Below are 15,227 nucleotides of genomic sequence, written 5' to 3' on the forward strand. Positions count from 1 at the left end.
TTTCTTAATAATGATATAATCCAAACAGATGGATAAACCAAGAGTTCACCATTTAAAGTATGTCAAGTTTTATCCAAAAAATATCAAGAAATAAGGAAATATGAAAAGAAAATGTTAAATTTTAGCCAATAACTGGTACAGTGCCAGTAGGCGCTCCCCAACTAATTTAGTAAATGACGAACAGTTTTTATTCATATACAGTGAAAATAGCCAATGCCTATAAAAAAAAAAATTCTGTGTTTAGGGTTACACTGATGAAAAAATTAGGTTAGGTAGGTAGGGATTTTTTTTAATTTTATCATATCTTTTTCTGCATGATCGAATCCTATGAATGTTTGTTTGTGTCACATTTAAAAACAGATTTAAAAAAAAAAAAAAAAAATTCTCAATCGGATAAAAACAGACATCTAAAAATGGTAGGATCAGGGTATTTTTGTAGATTAGGTCGGGTTACCCTAAACACGCAACTTTTTTTTTTAGGCCCAATTGCGGGTCATCTCCAATTGCGGGTCATTCGTGTGTTTTTCATGTCACCTTGTTTAAATTGAAGCATAAAAAACTTAATAAATACATTGATCACGAATTGTAGGCCTTTTTGTCTTTGATCATTAAACGATATTCGAAAATTAATATTGACACTCCAAGAAACAAATTCAGAAATCAAGCACTTTAGAGATGGAGATTTTCACACATCTTTGACATGGTATTTTCATTATTTACGCTGCAGCGTGATGTGAAAGTTGTGGGAGGGCATTAATGGATGAAAGATATTGCATATGCATTCAGTTATATGTCAACAATTATTGAGAATGATAACTGCTCAAATAAATTTACACCAATTAATTAATCAATCGGAAGGAATTTCCCCAATTGCAGGTCACTATACCTGAAACCATTTTTTTTTATCATGTTTGTTATTTTTCTTAAGGTCTATTTTTATTTTTGTCACAATGATGACACAATGACGATCATTTCATTCTAAATCACGACTGTCATTTACATTTAGAAATTGGTCACTGTTACTTGAGTATCAGTAGTTGTAAATATATTTTCTGACCAGCATTATTTTTTTTTTATATGCTGCAAATTTATAAAAATTGTGTTCTGAGACGATTACCTGACATTACTGACACTTTTAATTCACATGACCCGAAAATGGAGAAAATGATTCAAAAGTGGGGAAACCATGCCTTGTTGAAATGCCTAGGAGCTGTAAATATTGTTTAAAGGAATTTATTTTCAAAAACAAAATGAACGCTTAATAACTCGCAAAATGTACTTTCAATATATAGGCCTATATAGTATAAAATTTAAATAGAACAGCTTTGCAAAATATCAAAGAAACAGTCTGACGTGACCCGGAATTGGCGACTACTCTGTATGTCTACTCTCTATACTATAAAAACAATTAATTTATAGTATAGAGGGTAGACATAAATATATATCGTTCTTCTTTTACTAAATTATCTGGGGAGCGCCTATGGATCACCAGAGGTTGAAGCCTGATCAAAAAACCTAAATTTTTTTAAAAGTAACGTATACCCCTTAATTAGTTATTACACATGTACGCATCCCTTCTCAATAATGTATTTCTGTCTGATCAAGCTTAGACTGTTAGCTCAAGCGTTACAATTAATACACTTGATTTATAAAAACCTTTACATACTTTTATCTGTTTATCCGACATCTTCAGAAGTTTGGATACGTTGCTGATGACAAAGCGTTTTGATTGGTTCTTGAAAGTTGGCGCGAACAATTGTTATGTCGAGCCCGATCTTCTTTCATTTTGGACTTCGTTTACCCAACGCTGCTGTTTAATCAAAACATTTTCATTGAAGTATTCAAAACTACATTTTTTTCTATCAATAGGTAAATGAAAGAGGATGCTGCCAATACACCCACATTGAAATATATTTGAATTTATTTTATACTGTAGTTTCATGGGCACACAAAAATACAAACACTCAAACTCAATAAATGGGTGCAATTAATGTCGCCATAAAATAACAAAAAAATTAAAATCAGAAGAATTGTAATTGAGTTTGCAGTACAAAGTTAGTCCAAAAGTGTTTCAAAAACACACAAAAAGATCACGGGAATGCGTTTATTTTCAGCGAGAATTTAATATAAAATGCTAAAACTGACATGTTCGTTACTGTCGCCATTTTGAAATTACATTTTGAAGAGGATGTTTTGCCATATTAATTGGACAATAAGCGAAAAAAGTTCCTACATATTATTTTTCAGTAAGAAAATTTAATGATTTAAAAGACAATAAGTGAAGTTCACTAGTCCAAGAATTTCTTAAATTAATTTGAACATTGTCGCCAGTTTCGATGTAATCTCCGTTACTTTAGATATATAACCACTGCAAGAGTTGTACATTCTATAAAAAAAATACAAAAATCTTAAAGAGAACATTGTAAGGACTTTTTGTCCACATAAATGTTAAGATATTTAATATAATTCCTTTTGTCTAATCATATCACTGCGAAAAACATAAAAAGTCTGAGCGTAGATTTAAGACTGTAATGTTCGTTACTGCCGAAACTGAGAAAGCAAATGCAACAAATGTTCAAAGTGAATACTGAACATATGATAGTATTTGTTGCCATCAAAAACACCACAGTTTTATTTTAAAGCCGCCTAGGCACGCAAATGTTGGTTTCTAAATGTTCGTTACCGAAATGTTCGTTACCGTATTTTACGAAACTCTTTGTAATTTCAATCCTAGCTCAAATTGTTTGATGCAAATGAAACACGTGACAAATTGTTGGTACATCAACACCCGCCATTACTGCAAAGGACAGTTAGAGAGCATGATTGACTGCTAAAACAATATAAACGTCTGACCTCGTGAGTATGCATACACCTTCATAAGGATTAATTAGTTTATGTTATGTGTATCGAACATATTTAAATGGGTACATAAAATTAAAGTCATGTAGATCAGTTCTAATATTATAAACGAGCCACATCTTTATTTATATTGTTGTAGTGTATCTTAAAAAAGAATGAAATGTCCGTTACCTATTGTAACGAACATTTCAATAGACAAGCATTGTAATTTTTAACAAATATTGAAATTATAAAAAGCTTTAAATTGAAATCATAAACACATTTTAGTTTATGTATCATATTTGATTAATTTCTTGCTACTTAAGTGGGATTTATCTCATAAATCGTATCATAGATCAAGGTAGGAAAGGCACATATATAATTACATAATATAAATCAGCATTTATAACACACAAAACCAAACGTAATAATAAAGGAAGAAAAAAAACTGTTTTAACACATATTTTATGTATTTTTGAAGTTAGGTTTAGCTTATCAATAGGAAACACGTTAGCATATTTGAATATCTTCAAATTATAATCTTGTGAACTTGAGTAACGTACATTTCATTTGAAAGTAACGAACATTTCATTGACATTTTCACACCCAAAGAAATAATTAACAGCGAAATTATTTAATTTGTTAACAGAAAAATATGGCCAAATCAAGAGCCGAGATTCAAAAGGGCTACAGGGAGAGATTAAAGGCAAAAAATAATGAAGAATATCTTAAAAAAGAAAGGGAAAGAAGAAAAAAAAATTACGTGCCGTCAAATCAACTTACACGGAGAGAACGTATAAGGCGCAATGTAAAACTAAACGAAGCTGTAAAACGTCATCGCAGAAGAAAAAAGGAAGCAATGGCAGAACTGATACAACAGAATGTCCCAGAAGTTGAAAGTACAAGTGGCTATGACAGTCTAGACACACAGACTGCTGATCCTCGATCACCTGACCATACTAGCCCCAGACTTGTCGTTCAGATGACATTTCCAAATAGGAGAAATGGGCCAAGAAAAAGAGTTGCAAAGGCACTTGCAAAAAAATCAAGAGAAGTATCTACATTGAAACAAGAGTTAGAAAAGCTGAAAACTAAACACAAGACCACACAGAGGCGACTTTTGCAGCTCCGTAGAAAAATTTCTTCGAGTCAACAAGGACCATCAACTCCAAGGAGTAAGACAGAGGCACAGATAAATTCTGCTAGATTAGATAAACATCAGGCAAACACGGTCAGGAAACATCTTTTATTGAGCAACGTTGTCATGGATGAAGTAAGGTCTGCAAAGGAGCAGAATAATCCTGGAAGAGCAAAGATTCTTCACAACGTTGTAGCGGGGGCGATAGTTAGGAAATACAGATGCGCAAATTTGCTTAGTAAGTGGACAGGTCTGAGTAGAAATAAACTTAATGCTGCAGGAAAATCCAGATCAAAGGCACTACTGTGTAGTAAACAGCAGCGAATCAGAGAGGTTATGCGGTTTAAGAATAGTGTAATCAACTTCTTATCAAGAGATGATAACAGTCGTAACATGCCTGGAAAAGCAGACAAGGTCAGGACAGGTCTAAGACAAAGCGCCCAAAAGCGTGTGCTGAGGCCAAAAAAAAAAATATGTGTGTTTCCTATTTCATGAAATTTTAAAATAGGGTAGGTAGGTCGATTTTTTTTTTTTTTTTTTTTTTTTTTTTTTTTTAATGACGATTAATTCATATATGAATATGGAGAGAGAGAGAGAGAAAGAGAGAGAGAGAGAGAGAGAGTATCTGGCTACAAGTTCTTTTAATAATAATACAAGTATTCTGACAACAACAAAACTCAACAAATTGAATAAACATGAGTTTAATATTTTAGCAATGAATACGGTAATTGTTAAATTTAATAAACAGTTGTAAAACAGTTGTTATTTTCATAGAATAGTTGTTCTTATTTTAATGAGAACTTGAATGAAATTCATGAACAATGATTAGTTTTTCTTTCCATAGGGGCGCTGGATAAATGGCACCCTTCCATTTCCTTCACATGTTTTGCATAGCGGTAATACAGTTTTGTACTGTTTTTTTAATTCTGCATTTGTATCGGCTTCTGGTTCAGCACAAACAGAGCAGATATCTACTTGGCCTAAGCCGCTTCCATAATAGGCTAATTCAACATGTGAGTCACAGTTAATATTAAGTCTGCTCATAACTTTTTTAGACATTGAGTTGGTGGGTGGCAATAAAGGACTTCCACATGTGTATTCATATTCACTGATTGAAATAGTGAAAGACATTATTTGCCTCTCTGTCAGTTTGTGATGACTGTACACTACACGTGGCTTTCTACACTCCACACATTCAACTATAGCTCTTGCATTTTGTGTAATGCAAAGGTGTGCATCAGGAGTTGGTACTTCAAATTCCTCTTCTTCAAAAATATCATTCACAGGATCTGACGTGGTTACATTCACAGTAGCTCTAAGGTTCAGTTTCTTTTCTTTGATCGGTTTTGCTTTTAAAGAAGGTCTGTCTGATTCATTTGTTTCTGTTCCTTTGACTTCATTGTAGGATTTGTAATGATCTTTAGTCTCATTTAGAACTGGATCAGGTAACCACTGCATTTGCTCATCTCTCAAGCGTGGAGGAAGACAACAGTTCTCATCTCTGCATTTTCTTATTTGAAACGTGTATTGTCTACTTCTACAATGAGTTTCAATCCACTTCTGATAACTCTCAACTTTACTTGTGTGCACTTTTTGTAATTTTGTCAAATCAAGATTTGGGAAAAGTTCTCTAAGATGGCGCTTCAAAATATCAATTTCTTGGTCACTAACTGGATCTAGGGCCTTTACTGGATCATCTTTTAACTTCAATCTCAAGAAACGGTTACGGAGCACTGATGCAACTGGCTCAACTGATTCTATCCATGCAGTTTTTACTTCTGGAGTCTTCTCAGCAAGATTTCTTACATCTGCCATACTGTTGCAGCTTTTCAGAACTTTATTCATTTTTTCTGTTGACTCTTTACGTTCTAATGCTACATTTTGCAGAGCCAAGTTTAGAATGCTCATAACTCTCTCAGCAGGGTTAACATAACTGTGACCGGGTGCACATCTTGCCAATATCATCATGTCAAGATTCATTTCCTTAAATACACAAATTGAAGCACACTTCACACTTTCAAGTGTATTTCTCTGATCAGTTCCACCATCTGTGAATTTAAGCAATGTATAAGGAAAATGTCCCTGTTGTTCAAAGGCTTTTATAATGGAAACTGCATGACGAAACGGAGATGACATTTGAAAAACAGAATCATTAACTGTCACTGTTACTTGACCACGGACAAATGAGTCATTAATGCTACCAGGAATTTTACAGTGCAAAATAACTGAGGGGGTCAAGGATGCTTTAGTCATGTCATGATCTAAAGATACTAAAGTGGAACTTGATGGCACTATGGTTTTCTTCCCCCTCACACCTGTTGAAACTGGACTTCCAGGTTCTCCAATACTCACTTTTGCCTTATCGTCACAGAACAATAAAGCACAATGCTCTCTCATCTCAATTGCCATCTCTTTAAGATATCTGAATTGTGCATTGCAATAGTGATCATCTGGATGGTCAATGCGAAGCTGTCTTCTTTGCACTTTATACTGCACATCAATCTTTCCTGTAAAGTTCAATGCAGACCTTGCATAAGGGTTCCTAGGGGCAAATTGTAACCTCACCAAGCTTTTTGATGGAATATCAGTGCCCTCTGGACAAGATTTGGCTGTTTTCTCAACCATTTCTTCCAATGAGATAAATTCTGATAAATGTGCTGTCCCATGCCGTCTATCGTCTGCAGCTGTAATCTTTTCTACCTCTTTTGATAAGGTTTCAAAGAAAATATCAAATTTGTTGTTTGGTCTTCCTGGGTTGAGCACTCTTAAATCAGGAATGAGGTCATTCTGACCAAGAAAAATAAGTCTAAGTCTCTCTTGGGTTACAGGGTGTTCTGCTGCAGAAAAATCCAATGCCAGCTCTTGATAAATGAGATTTGCAACAGATGGTAATACAGAAGCAACATTTTTCAGTTTTTCTTTAAACAATCGTCTCTGAGCTCGTGTATGATATTCTTTCAAATTTGGTCTGACAGTTTGTAGTAATCGAGCACCTTGTGTCAACATTTCAGCGTTTGATCTATTTTGATTGGAAACTTGGACTATACAGACTGTTGAGACTGACGATCCACCAGGACTAAAACGAATGATATCAACAGGACATTTCAACTGAAGATCTTGAAAATAGCGGAATCGCTCCAAGTTACTTTCAAAAGGCTTATCCAAATGTTTGTATTCGTCAAAAACCACTGGTGCCATAATTCCAGCACTGGTTACAGCTTCATTTATGTCCACATATTTCTCTCTAATTTGACCTGACAAATTACCATATCTGTGTTCAATGGTGGCTTCTTTGTCAATGGTCCGAACAGGATACAACTTACTCTGATTTTCCTTGGCAGTTTTATTCTGAACAACTAGATATTCTTTGTAAGCAGTAAAACATTCTGCTAACTGCTTAATATCTTCTGCACCTTGTTTCCAAGAGACTGAACTATTGACCACAGGCTTCATCAGTAAAGAATATAGAGCCTGGGCATGGCTATCAAGAAGTGATGCAGACAATGGACAGGATTTTAGTTTTTTCCTTTTTACTTCGTTATATCCATCGTAGTCATTAAAGATATTTGGAACTGGCAGTAGAGTTTGTTTCCTTAGTGAGGCATCATTTATTGTTTGATGATGATTAGTGACGTACCACAATGCATTGCAGAGAACCTGAAATAAGTAGATCACATGAATAATTTTATATACTAGGGCCTTAAATATAAATTTTTATTGAGTCTGATACTGGTATATCAAACAGGGTACAAATCTTATTATAAACAAATCACAGAATCTTATCGGTGCTGCTTGATATAAATATTATAGTTTGTGCAAGGTATAAATTAAGGCAACACTAATGTTTTTACAAAAATGCAAAATATATAATATACTATATTCTATACTAGAGGAGAACATTAAGTATAAATAGAATTGAAAGTGGATATCACCAGAACGCCATGTTAAATAAAAGGTGTGTAAGCTGGATACAGTATCAAGACAAGACCACAGAACTACAAGTGTTATAAATTATACTAGTTTGTAGGTTAATATTAAGCAAGCATCTATTATTTGTACATGTTATAGTTTTGACGTGCTGCAGTGCATAGCATACTAGTGTAAGTAAGAGCTATATATATATATATATATATATATATATATATATATATATATCATGTATACCTTTTTTCCTGCTCTAATATTAAAAGTAAAAGTAAAATATAACTTATATGGTATGGGAAAAACATTTAAAAAACTTTTTGGCATTGGAATACCGAGTAACATTTATTTTATACAGAATGACAATTAAAAACACAGTGTATTTGACTTTAAACTATCAGACCTTAAGAATCCTTGTTTGTCATGTTAAAACTTGTTTAAAACGGTTTTGTTTTCTAAAATTTGATAGTTAATAACATATTAAGCATAAAGACCTGTACAAAGTATGATCCATCTTGTTCACAGGAAGCTCTTGGAAAATCTAGGTTTCTTGAATTGAAAAAGTTTTCAACCAGCTTATTATAAATTTCATCCTTTCTACTGATGCCATCTTTAACGCCGCAACTGAAAAAAGATACATAAACATTCTTTATGCCTTGTAAATCTTGAGTACATACCATTGAGACATTAATTATTGTTATTAATGATATTAAAGCAATACAGAGACAGTTTAAAACCAGCCAAAAAAGGACGGACAGACTGACATATATCTGTCAGGCCTCAGACACACACACTTTATTCAAACTTCAATTTCTAAATAAAACACCATTTGTTCAGTATAAATAATAAAAATGTTTAAAATCAACTGTACCATTCATATTCAATTACTTAATTTGGAAGTGTAAATTTTCAAAATTTAGATGCAAGATATGAAAACTACAGACTATAGAATAAAAATAATAAAGGCATATGCTTTCTAAAATTGTAAATATTCTAATCGATTAACAAAATTATCTGTCCAATGACCTTATGTTATTCAGTGTACATTGAGAATCATAATTTAACACTTCCCTGCCTGATTAAAGGAGCTGGTAAAATTCATTTATACATGCCATGAATTATACAACTAGCTCTTTTTTAATACAAACCTTGATGTCTTCAATGAAACATTCTTTCTGCCTCCCGCCATGAGGACTTGAAATGCATCGACCGTTTTACTGGTGGCCGCCTCAGCTGCATTATTTATGATTTCACCCAATGCTACTGTTTGCTCTTCCGTTGAACAGGAATATTCAATTCTTTTAATGGCAAAAGTCCCAACAAGATCGCCTACCAGCATATTGGGGTATACATCGAACGATGTTCCTTTCGATGGATCTGTCGAGTTGTTACAAACGATTGAAAGTCTCGAGTCTTTTGGCAAATCACCGTGTAAATCAATAAAAATATCAAGAAGAGTTCTACGGTTTTCCAGGCACAAAATTGCGTTCTTCTCTGAAATGTGCTTGCATTTTTTAACTCTTATCGCTAACAGACTCGTTGCAGCTACAGTCGCCGCCATTTTGATTTTGTAAATGTTAAAACCGGAGACGCAGAAGACAAATTTTTCCGGTAAAATCCGAAAAAAAAGTTTAGGGTCGGTAATTTGGCCGGGAAAAAAAGGGGTCGGTCGGGAAACCGGAAACACACATATTTTTTTTTTTGGCCTGACTGATTATATGTCTAACCTTCACACAAAGTATCTGAGTGAAAATCCAACCATAAAACTTTCACTAGCATCATTTCAGAGGATACGACCTAAACATATCTTAACCACTTCCTTTATCACTCGGGATTGCTGTCTATGTACCAAGCATCAGAATATGGCTCTTGTTCTGAAAGCAATTCGTCAGATTGGCATTGCTGTACCCCTAAACCCCGAGACCTATGTTGACGACCCTCCGATTGATCTAGTAAGAGAAGGAATTGACACTAACGAGTTTACTTTTGACGAATGGAAACGAGTAAGTGTGGAAGACAAGGGAAAGACAAAGATGGTGATGCGGGTTGTCCATGTGACCAAAACAAAAGAAGAGTTTCTTGCTCACCTCGAAAAGCAAACAGCAGAATTTTCAGATCACGTTTCTAGAATGAAAGTCCAATATCAACAGATACGTTTACTAAAAGAGAAACTTCCTGTGAATCATGCAGTAATCCACATGGATTTTGCAGAAAATTACAACTGCAAGAGTGTAGAGGAAATCCAGTCAGCGTACTGGAATCAGACAGGCGTGACATTGCATCCCACAGTAATATACACACGCCCAACAGAGGAGTCAGAATTACAACATCAAAGTTTTGTGATTATATCTGATGACCAGAATCACAACTCCACATCTGTGGTTACTTTTATTAAAGAGATTGTGAAGGACGTTAAACTACTAGATCCAGAAATTAATTGTATCCATTACTGGACTGACAGTCCAACATCACAGTACAGGAATAAGACAATATTTCACTTAGTGGCAAATCACCAAGAAACGTTCGGAATAGATGCTAAGTGGAATTTTTTTGAAGCAGGACACGGTAAAGGTCCATGTGATGGGCTTGGTGGATCAACCAAACGTTTAGCTGATGAGGCAGTAAAATCGGGAAAAGTCATCATCCAGGACGCAAATGATTTTTTTTGTTGGACACAGTCAGCACATTGTTCCATGAAGCAGGTGAAATTTAGATTTGTTCTAAAAGAACATTGTCAACAAACAGAGAAAGAGATTGCATTATGGAATCCAAAACCTGTAAAAGGCACAATGAAAGTTCACGCAGTTGTTGGACAAGGATCAAACTCCATTCTAGTCGGAAACGTAAGCTGCTACTGCAGTGATTGTTTGGCTGGAAGCAACTGTTTATCGTGGAGAAAAGAATCAACAAAGCCGAAAGAAGCTTTACCTACACCACTCTTTGACAAGGAAACTCAATATGATATTAATCAGAATGATGTCACTGAAGGTAGACAACCAGTTGAATCTGAAACCGAAGAGCCTGTTGTGACCGTAGCAGCAACAAATTCAGTAATACAAGCTGATTGCTCGTATGAAATTGACCAGTATGTTGTTGCTCTCTATGACGGAAGGTGGTATATTGCCAAAATTACAGACAAAGATGAAGATGACGAATTTCCATATCAGATTTCTTTTATGGAGAAGAAGAAAAAGATGTTTGCGTGACCAAAAGCCCCAGATGTTTTGTGGTGCAAAGCATCCGACATTGTTTACACCATAAATGAGCCAAAACCCTCAGGAAAGTCAAAAAGATTATTTATAATCGACAGTGATCTCTGGGAAAAACTTTAAAATCTTTAAGTAACGGACATGTCCAAAAATTGATTAAAAAACAGTTTAAGTATGCTACTCCGAGCTAATAATGTTTTTGTTGATGTTTAAGTTGCTATATTTTTGTTAAATGTTTCATCATTTACACGAAACAAAAAGTTTCATTAAGAATTTAATGAAATTTAATACATTTTGTGCATTGTAACGTACATTTCACAAATTGTAACGAAAATTACAACACTAGTCTAAGTTATTTTACAAACAATATGTTGGATTTTTTTAATAGATGTCTTTGTTATTAATCCGTAGTATACTACATTTTCCAAAAACAAAACAAGTGCTTTAAGAAATTAAACTTATTTTAAAATTTATGTATCTAAACTTATTTCTGTTCAATATTTTGTACAGAAATGAACATAAAATCAATATATAACCATCAGTATCCATATTAATTGAAAATAGGATTAATACTAGTCACTTTATTTCTAGGATGAACATATATACTATGCAAGATTACCTTTAAGATATGTTTTAATTTTGAAATAACAATTGTCTAATTCTGTAATGTTCGTTACAATAGAGGTCCTGTTTTTAAATCTCTGTTTGAAAAGTTTATCAATGCTTTTTATTTTGTTTAAATGTTTATATGTTTTGGTGTTAGTTAAATGAATAAAATTTGAACAAAACTTTAGTTTTAGTCTGTGTCTATTAAATATGAAATAGTTTGTATGATAAGATAATATGACATGACATTTGATTTTGGTAAAAACATATTCGGGTCGTTTCTTTTAGCTGCCAGTAGATAGAAATTAATCGGAAGTATCAACAAAAACCTAATACTGGTTTGCAGCTATTTTATGTATTTCATATAAAAAATATAATTTATTAGGGTCCTTTTCTTTTTATGTCTCTTTTGAGAATTTACAAACCACATGTGGAATAGTAACGGATATTTCTCAGCGCTTTAGTTACAGAAAAATGGTCAATGTTTGAAACGAGCTCACAAAAAAAAAACGCTTTCTTTGATGTTAAAAATATTTTAGAAAAATAAACCTTACATATTATTCTTTTGAAAAAACAATATTCCATCAATGAGGACACTGTCTCATTTTTCTTCCAATACCCACTTTCATTTGCACCCATTTATTGAGTTTGAGTGAAAGTGCACAAAAAATTATATAATTTCAAAGCATTACCACAATAACATAACAAAAATTGAAAAGGATATGATTTTGTAAAATTCTACATGGAATCTAATAACTCATTATTGCTAATCATGGAGTCTATATGTATATATATAACTTAACAAGGCAGTAAATTATAAAATATTTTGAGATATTCTTGTAATAAATATTATTCTTACACATGTATGTAGTATGATGCATTGATATTAATTGATAAAGAAGACCACATACGTCCTTCGTACATATACTTTCATACCAAATATACAAAGAACAGGGGCGTACAAGGCGTTGTTTATCCCCCACGCGGAGCAATGAAGACGAAACAATTTCAACTTAAGTGAGAGGGTGTTCGAATCATATAGACGGCGGTTTTTTTAATTCATTTGCTTTTAAGTAAAATATTTTTTTGCTTTTTACATTGGATTATTATGAAAAAAAATATCTAATACCATTTTTATAATAACAACAAATTAAGTAATGTTCATTAAATTTTCTGTACACGCAATGTCGGATAAAAATAGCGCTAGCACAGATATGAGATCATTATGTAATGTTTAGAAAGTAAATAAATAAAACAAAGGAGATTAGTACCAAGTGCATTCAATGATGTATATTATTTATTCGTCAGAAATGCAGTTCTTTATTATACATGTACATGTACTAATGCACACTTTCATATGAAAAGATTTTTATGTGTTCATATGCCATTTTAAAATCCTAGGAACGGGGGAATTTGCCAGGCCTTGTATGCTCTTGTCCTTTTATTTCATTATATTCATGTCACCCCCTTTTTCTTAATATCAAGTGAAAGGTCTTTAGATTTTAAACATATTTTGTTCAACAAGTCTACGGAAATTCCTTACTGTTCATAAAATATATGGGGAAAAGGGTTTTAGGAGCTGATCCATTATCTCCTTATAAGGACTGTTTAATATGGTGTTCCGATGGAGCCACTTCGACCTTTGCACTTAAATTTCGCCTTCAGGTCGAAGATGCGAGAGTGCGAAGTTGCGAAGGCGAAAGTGCGAGAGTGCGACGGCGAAGGAGCGAAAGTGTGAAGAGGCGACGGCGAAGCGCGAAGATGCGATGGCAAAAGTGCGATGGTGCGAAGGCGAAGGAGCGATACTACTATCGCTCCTTCGCCTTCGCAACTTCGCACTTTCGCCTTCGCCTTTATTGATAGCATTCAGAATGTCTCGGTCGATTACATAGAATTTGATGCAGGCACCGTACTCGCCAAGGTTTTCCGATTAATCCATGATATTATTGGTACGCATGCGCTAGGCCATTTTGCTTACTATGAATGTTTATAAATATTTTAATGTGTATATGTGACATATAAGTTTACCAGTGCTGGCTATGCCTAATCATTATATACTCCGTATAAAATGTAATGTCCGCCAGAATGTATACATATGCACTTCCACACTACTGTCACTTACCAGCTGTCTGTTTACCGTGGATCAAACACAGAAACATTCTAATTTCATTATGCGACACTCCTTGTTTATGTATGGACCTAGAGGGGGAGAGGGGGTCCGCCCCCGGAAAATCCAATATTAATAACTTCACACATGCAGTAAAGGGGGAGAGAGGGTCCGGATCCCATCCCCCCGGAAAATGTAAATCCAATATTAATAACTTCACACATGCAGTAAAGGGAGAGAGAGGGTCCGGATCCCATTCCCCCGGAAAATGTAATTTTATTAATTATATATAATGAAATCTCTAAAATATGTCTCAGACAACCCCCCCCCCCTAGAAAAAGTTATGGATCTGCGCAGGCTGTTGAAAATAAATTCTAAAAAGTTCATCGTCTACCTCATATGTCCTTTTATACAGCTAAAATTGTCTTTAAACGATGGAGAGCTCTACAATTATAAAAAGACGAAAGCGAAAGCGCGAAGATGCGAAGGCGAGAGTGCGAAGTTGCGAAGGCGAAGGAGCGATAGTAGTATCGCTTCTTCGCCTTCGCAACTTCGCACTTTCGCCTTCGCATCTTCGCACTTTCGCTCCTTCGCCGTCGCACCTTCGCACTCTCGCACCTCGACCTAAAGGCGAAAGTGCGAAGGTCGAAGTGACCCCATCAGAACACCATAGTTTAACGAAATTTTTCTTCAATACTGCATTTCAAAAGATTTTTCCTTTCTGATATATGGGTGATTAATTTTACGGAAATTTGAACTCGGAAAACACCTTATTAGGTAACACGCGATAAAATCTTTAATGCCAGAGAAAACTAATGCACATTCACATATATATATACACGAAATCCAAACGTTGTTTTATGACATTCGTTTTCGTTAACTATACCATTGGTTTGCCTTTTCCATACAAGCTAGTGTATATTGTTTTATCAAAATTCGACGACATCGATCAAACATGTATTGCCTAAACATGTTAGCTCACCTGAGCTCAAAGCTCAAGTAAGTTTTTTTAATAACTTTTTCTCCGGCGGTGATCTGTATGTCTGTCGTATTAAACATTTTGCGTTTTCGACTTCTTCTCCAGAAACACTCAGCCAAATTTCAATCAAACTTGGCACAAAGAATCCTTAGATAAAGGGAAAATAAGTTTGTTTAAATAAAGGGTCACACCTTCTTTAAGGCGGAATAAAGAATTGTTTTATATTTTCTATATGCATCTGGCCTGAAAAGCGGCAACTTGTGTTGAAGCATCTTCATGTAGTGTATAGATTCAAGTTTTTTTCAAATCATGACCCATGACAAAACATGACAAATCATGTTTGACGTAGGTTTATACATTTATATGAAGAATTGTTTCATATCTTCTTGAGAACTGCAATGCTCATAATGTGATATGACTATGAAATCA

The 15,227-nt window shown here is 34.2% G+C and overlaps 2 protein-coding genes across 3 annotated transcripts in view; one reads left to right on the forward strand and one right to left on the reverse strand.

Moving 5' to 3' along the window:
• Positions 1–4,514: 4,514 nt before the first annotated feature.
• LOC128183823 (uncharacterized) lies at positions 4,515–9,477 on the reverse strand. 2 transcript variants are annotated; one of them, XM_052852981.1, is made up of 4 exons: positions 9,046–9,477; positions 8,392–8,521; positions 8,141–8,153; positions 4,516–7,633 (listed from the first exon to the last, which is right to left on the reverse strand). In XM_052852981.1, the coding sequence occupies exons 2-4, from the start codon at positions 8,409–8,411 to the stop codon at positions 4,802–4,804; spliced, it is 2,865 nt and encodes a 954-aa protein (XP_052708941.1). In that variant the 5' UTR covers positions 8,412–8,521; positions 9,046–9,477; the 3' UTR covers positions 4,516–4,801. The 2 variants fall into 2 exon arrangements, with proteins under 2 accessions (XP_052708940.1, XP_052708941.1); XM_052852980.1 differs by lacking the exon at positions 8,141–8,153 and having other exon boundaries at positions 4,515–7,633.
• The window catches only part of LOC128183828 (uncharacterized), a 43,014-nt gene continuing 35,595 nt past the window's right edge, over positions 7,809–15,227 (forward strand). The window contains exon 1 of the mRNA XM_052852991.1: positions 7,809–7,818. The gene's annotated coding sequence lies outside the window, so the exon portion shown is untranslated. The remainder of the gene's footprint in view (positions 7,819–15,227) is intronic.

The sequence above is a fragment of the Crassostrea angulata genome, chromosome 5, assembly GCF_025612915.1.
Source record: "Crassostrea angulata isolate pt1a10 chromosome 5, ASM2561291v2, whole genome shotgun sequence".
NCBI classification, from domain to species: Eukaryota; Metazoa; Mollusca; class Bivalvia; order Ostreida; family Ostreidae; genus Magallana; species Magallana angulata.

What these genes read in the sequence shown, in the direction of transcription:
- LOC128183823 (XM_052852980.1), bottom strand. Translation starts at nt 9,458, where the DNA reads ATGGCGGCGACTGTAGCTGCAACGAGTCTGTTAGCGATAAGAGTTAAA. An exon ending in GTTTCATTGAAGACATCAAG is followed by an intron (nt 8,522 to 9,045) that starts GTTTGTATTAAA and finishes ATCTTTTTTCAG; the next exon opens with TTGCGGCGTTAAAGATGGCA. An exon ending in ATGGATCATACTTTGTACAG is followed by an intron (nt 7,634 to 8,391) that starts GTCTTTATGCTT and finishes TACTTATTTCAG; the next exon opens with GTTCTCTGCAATGCATTGTG.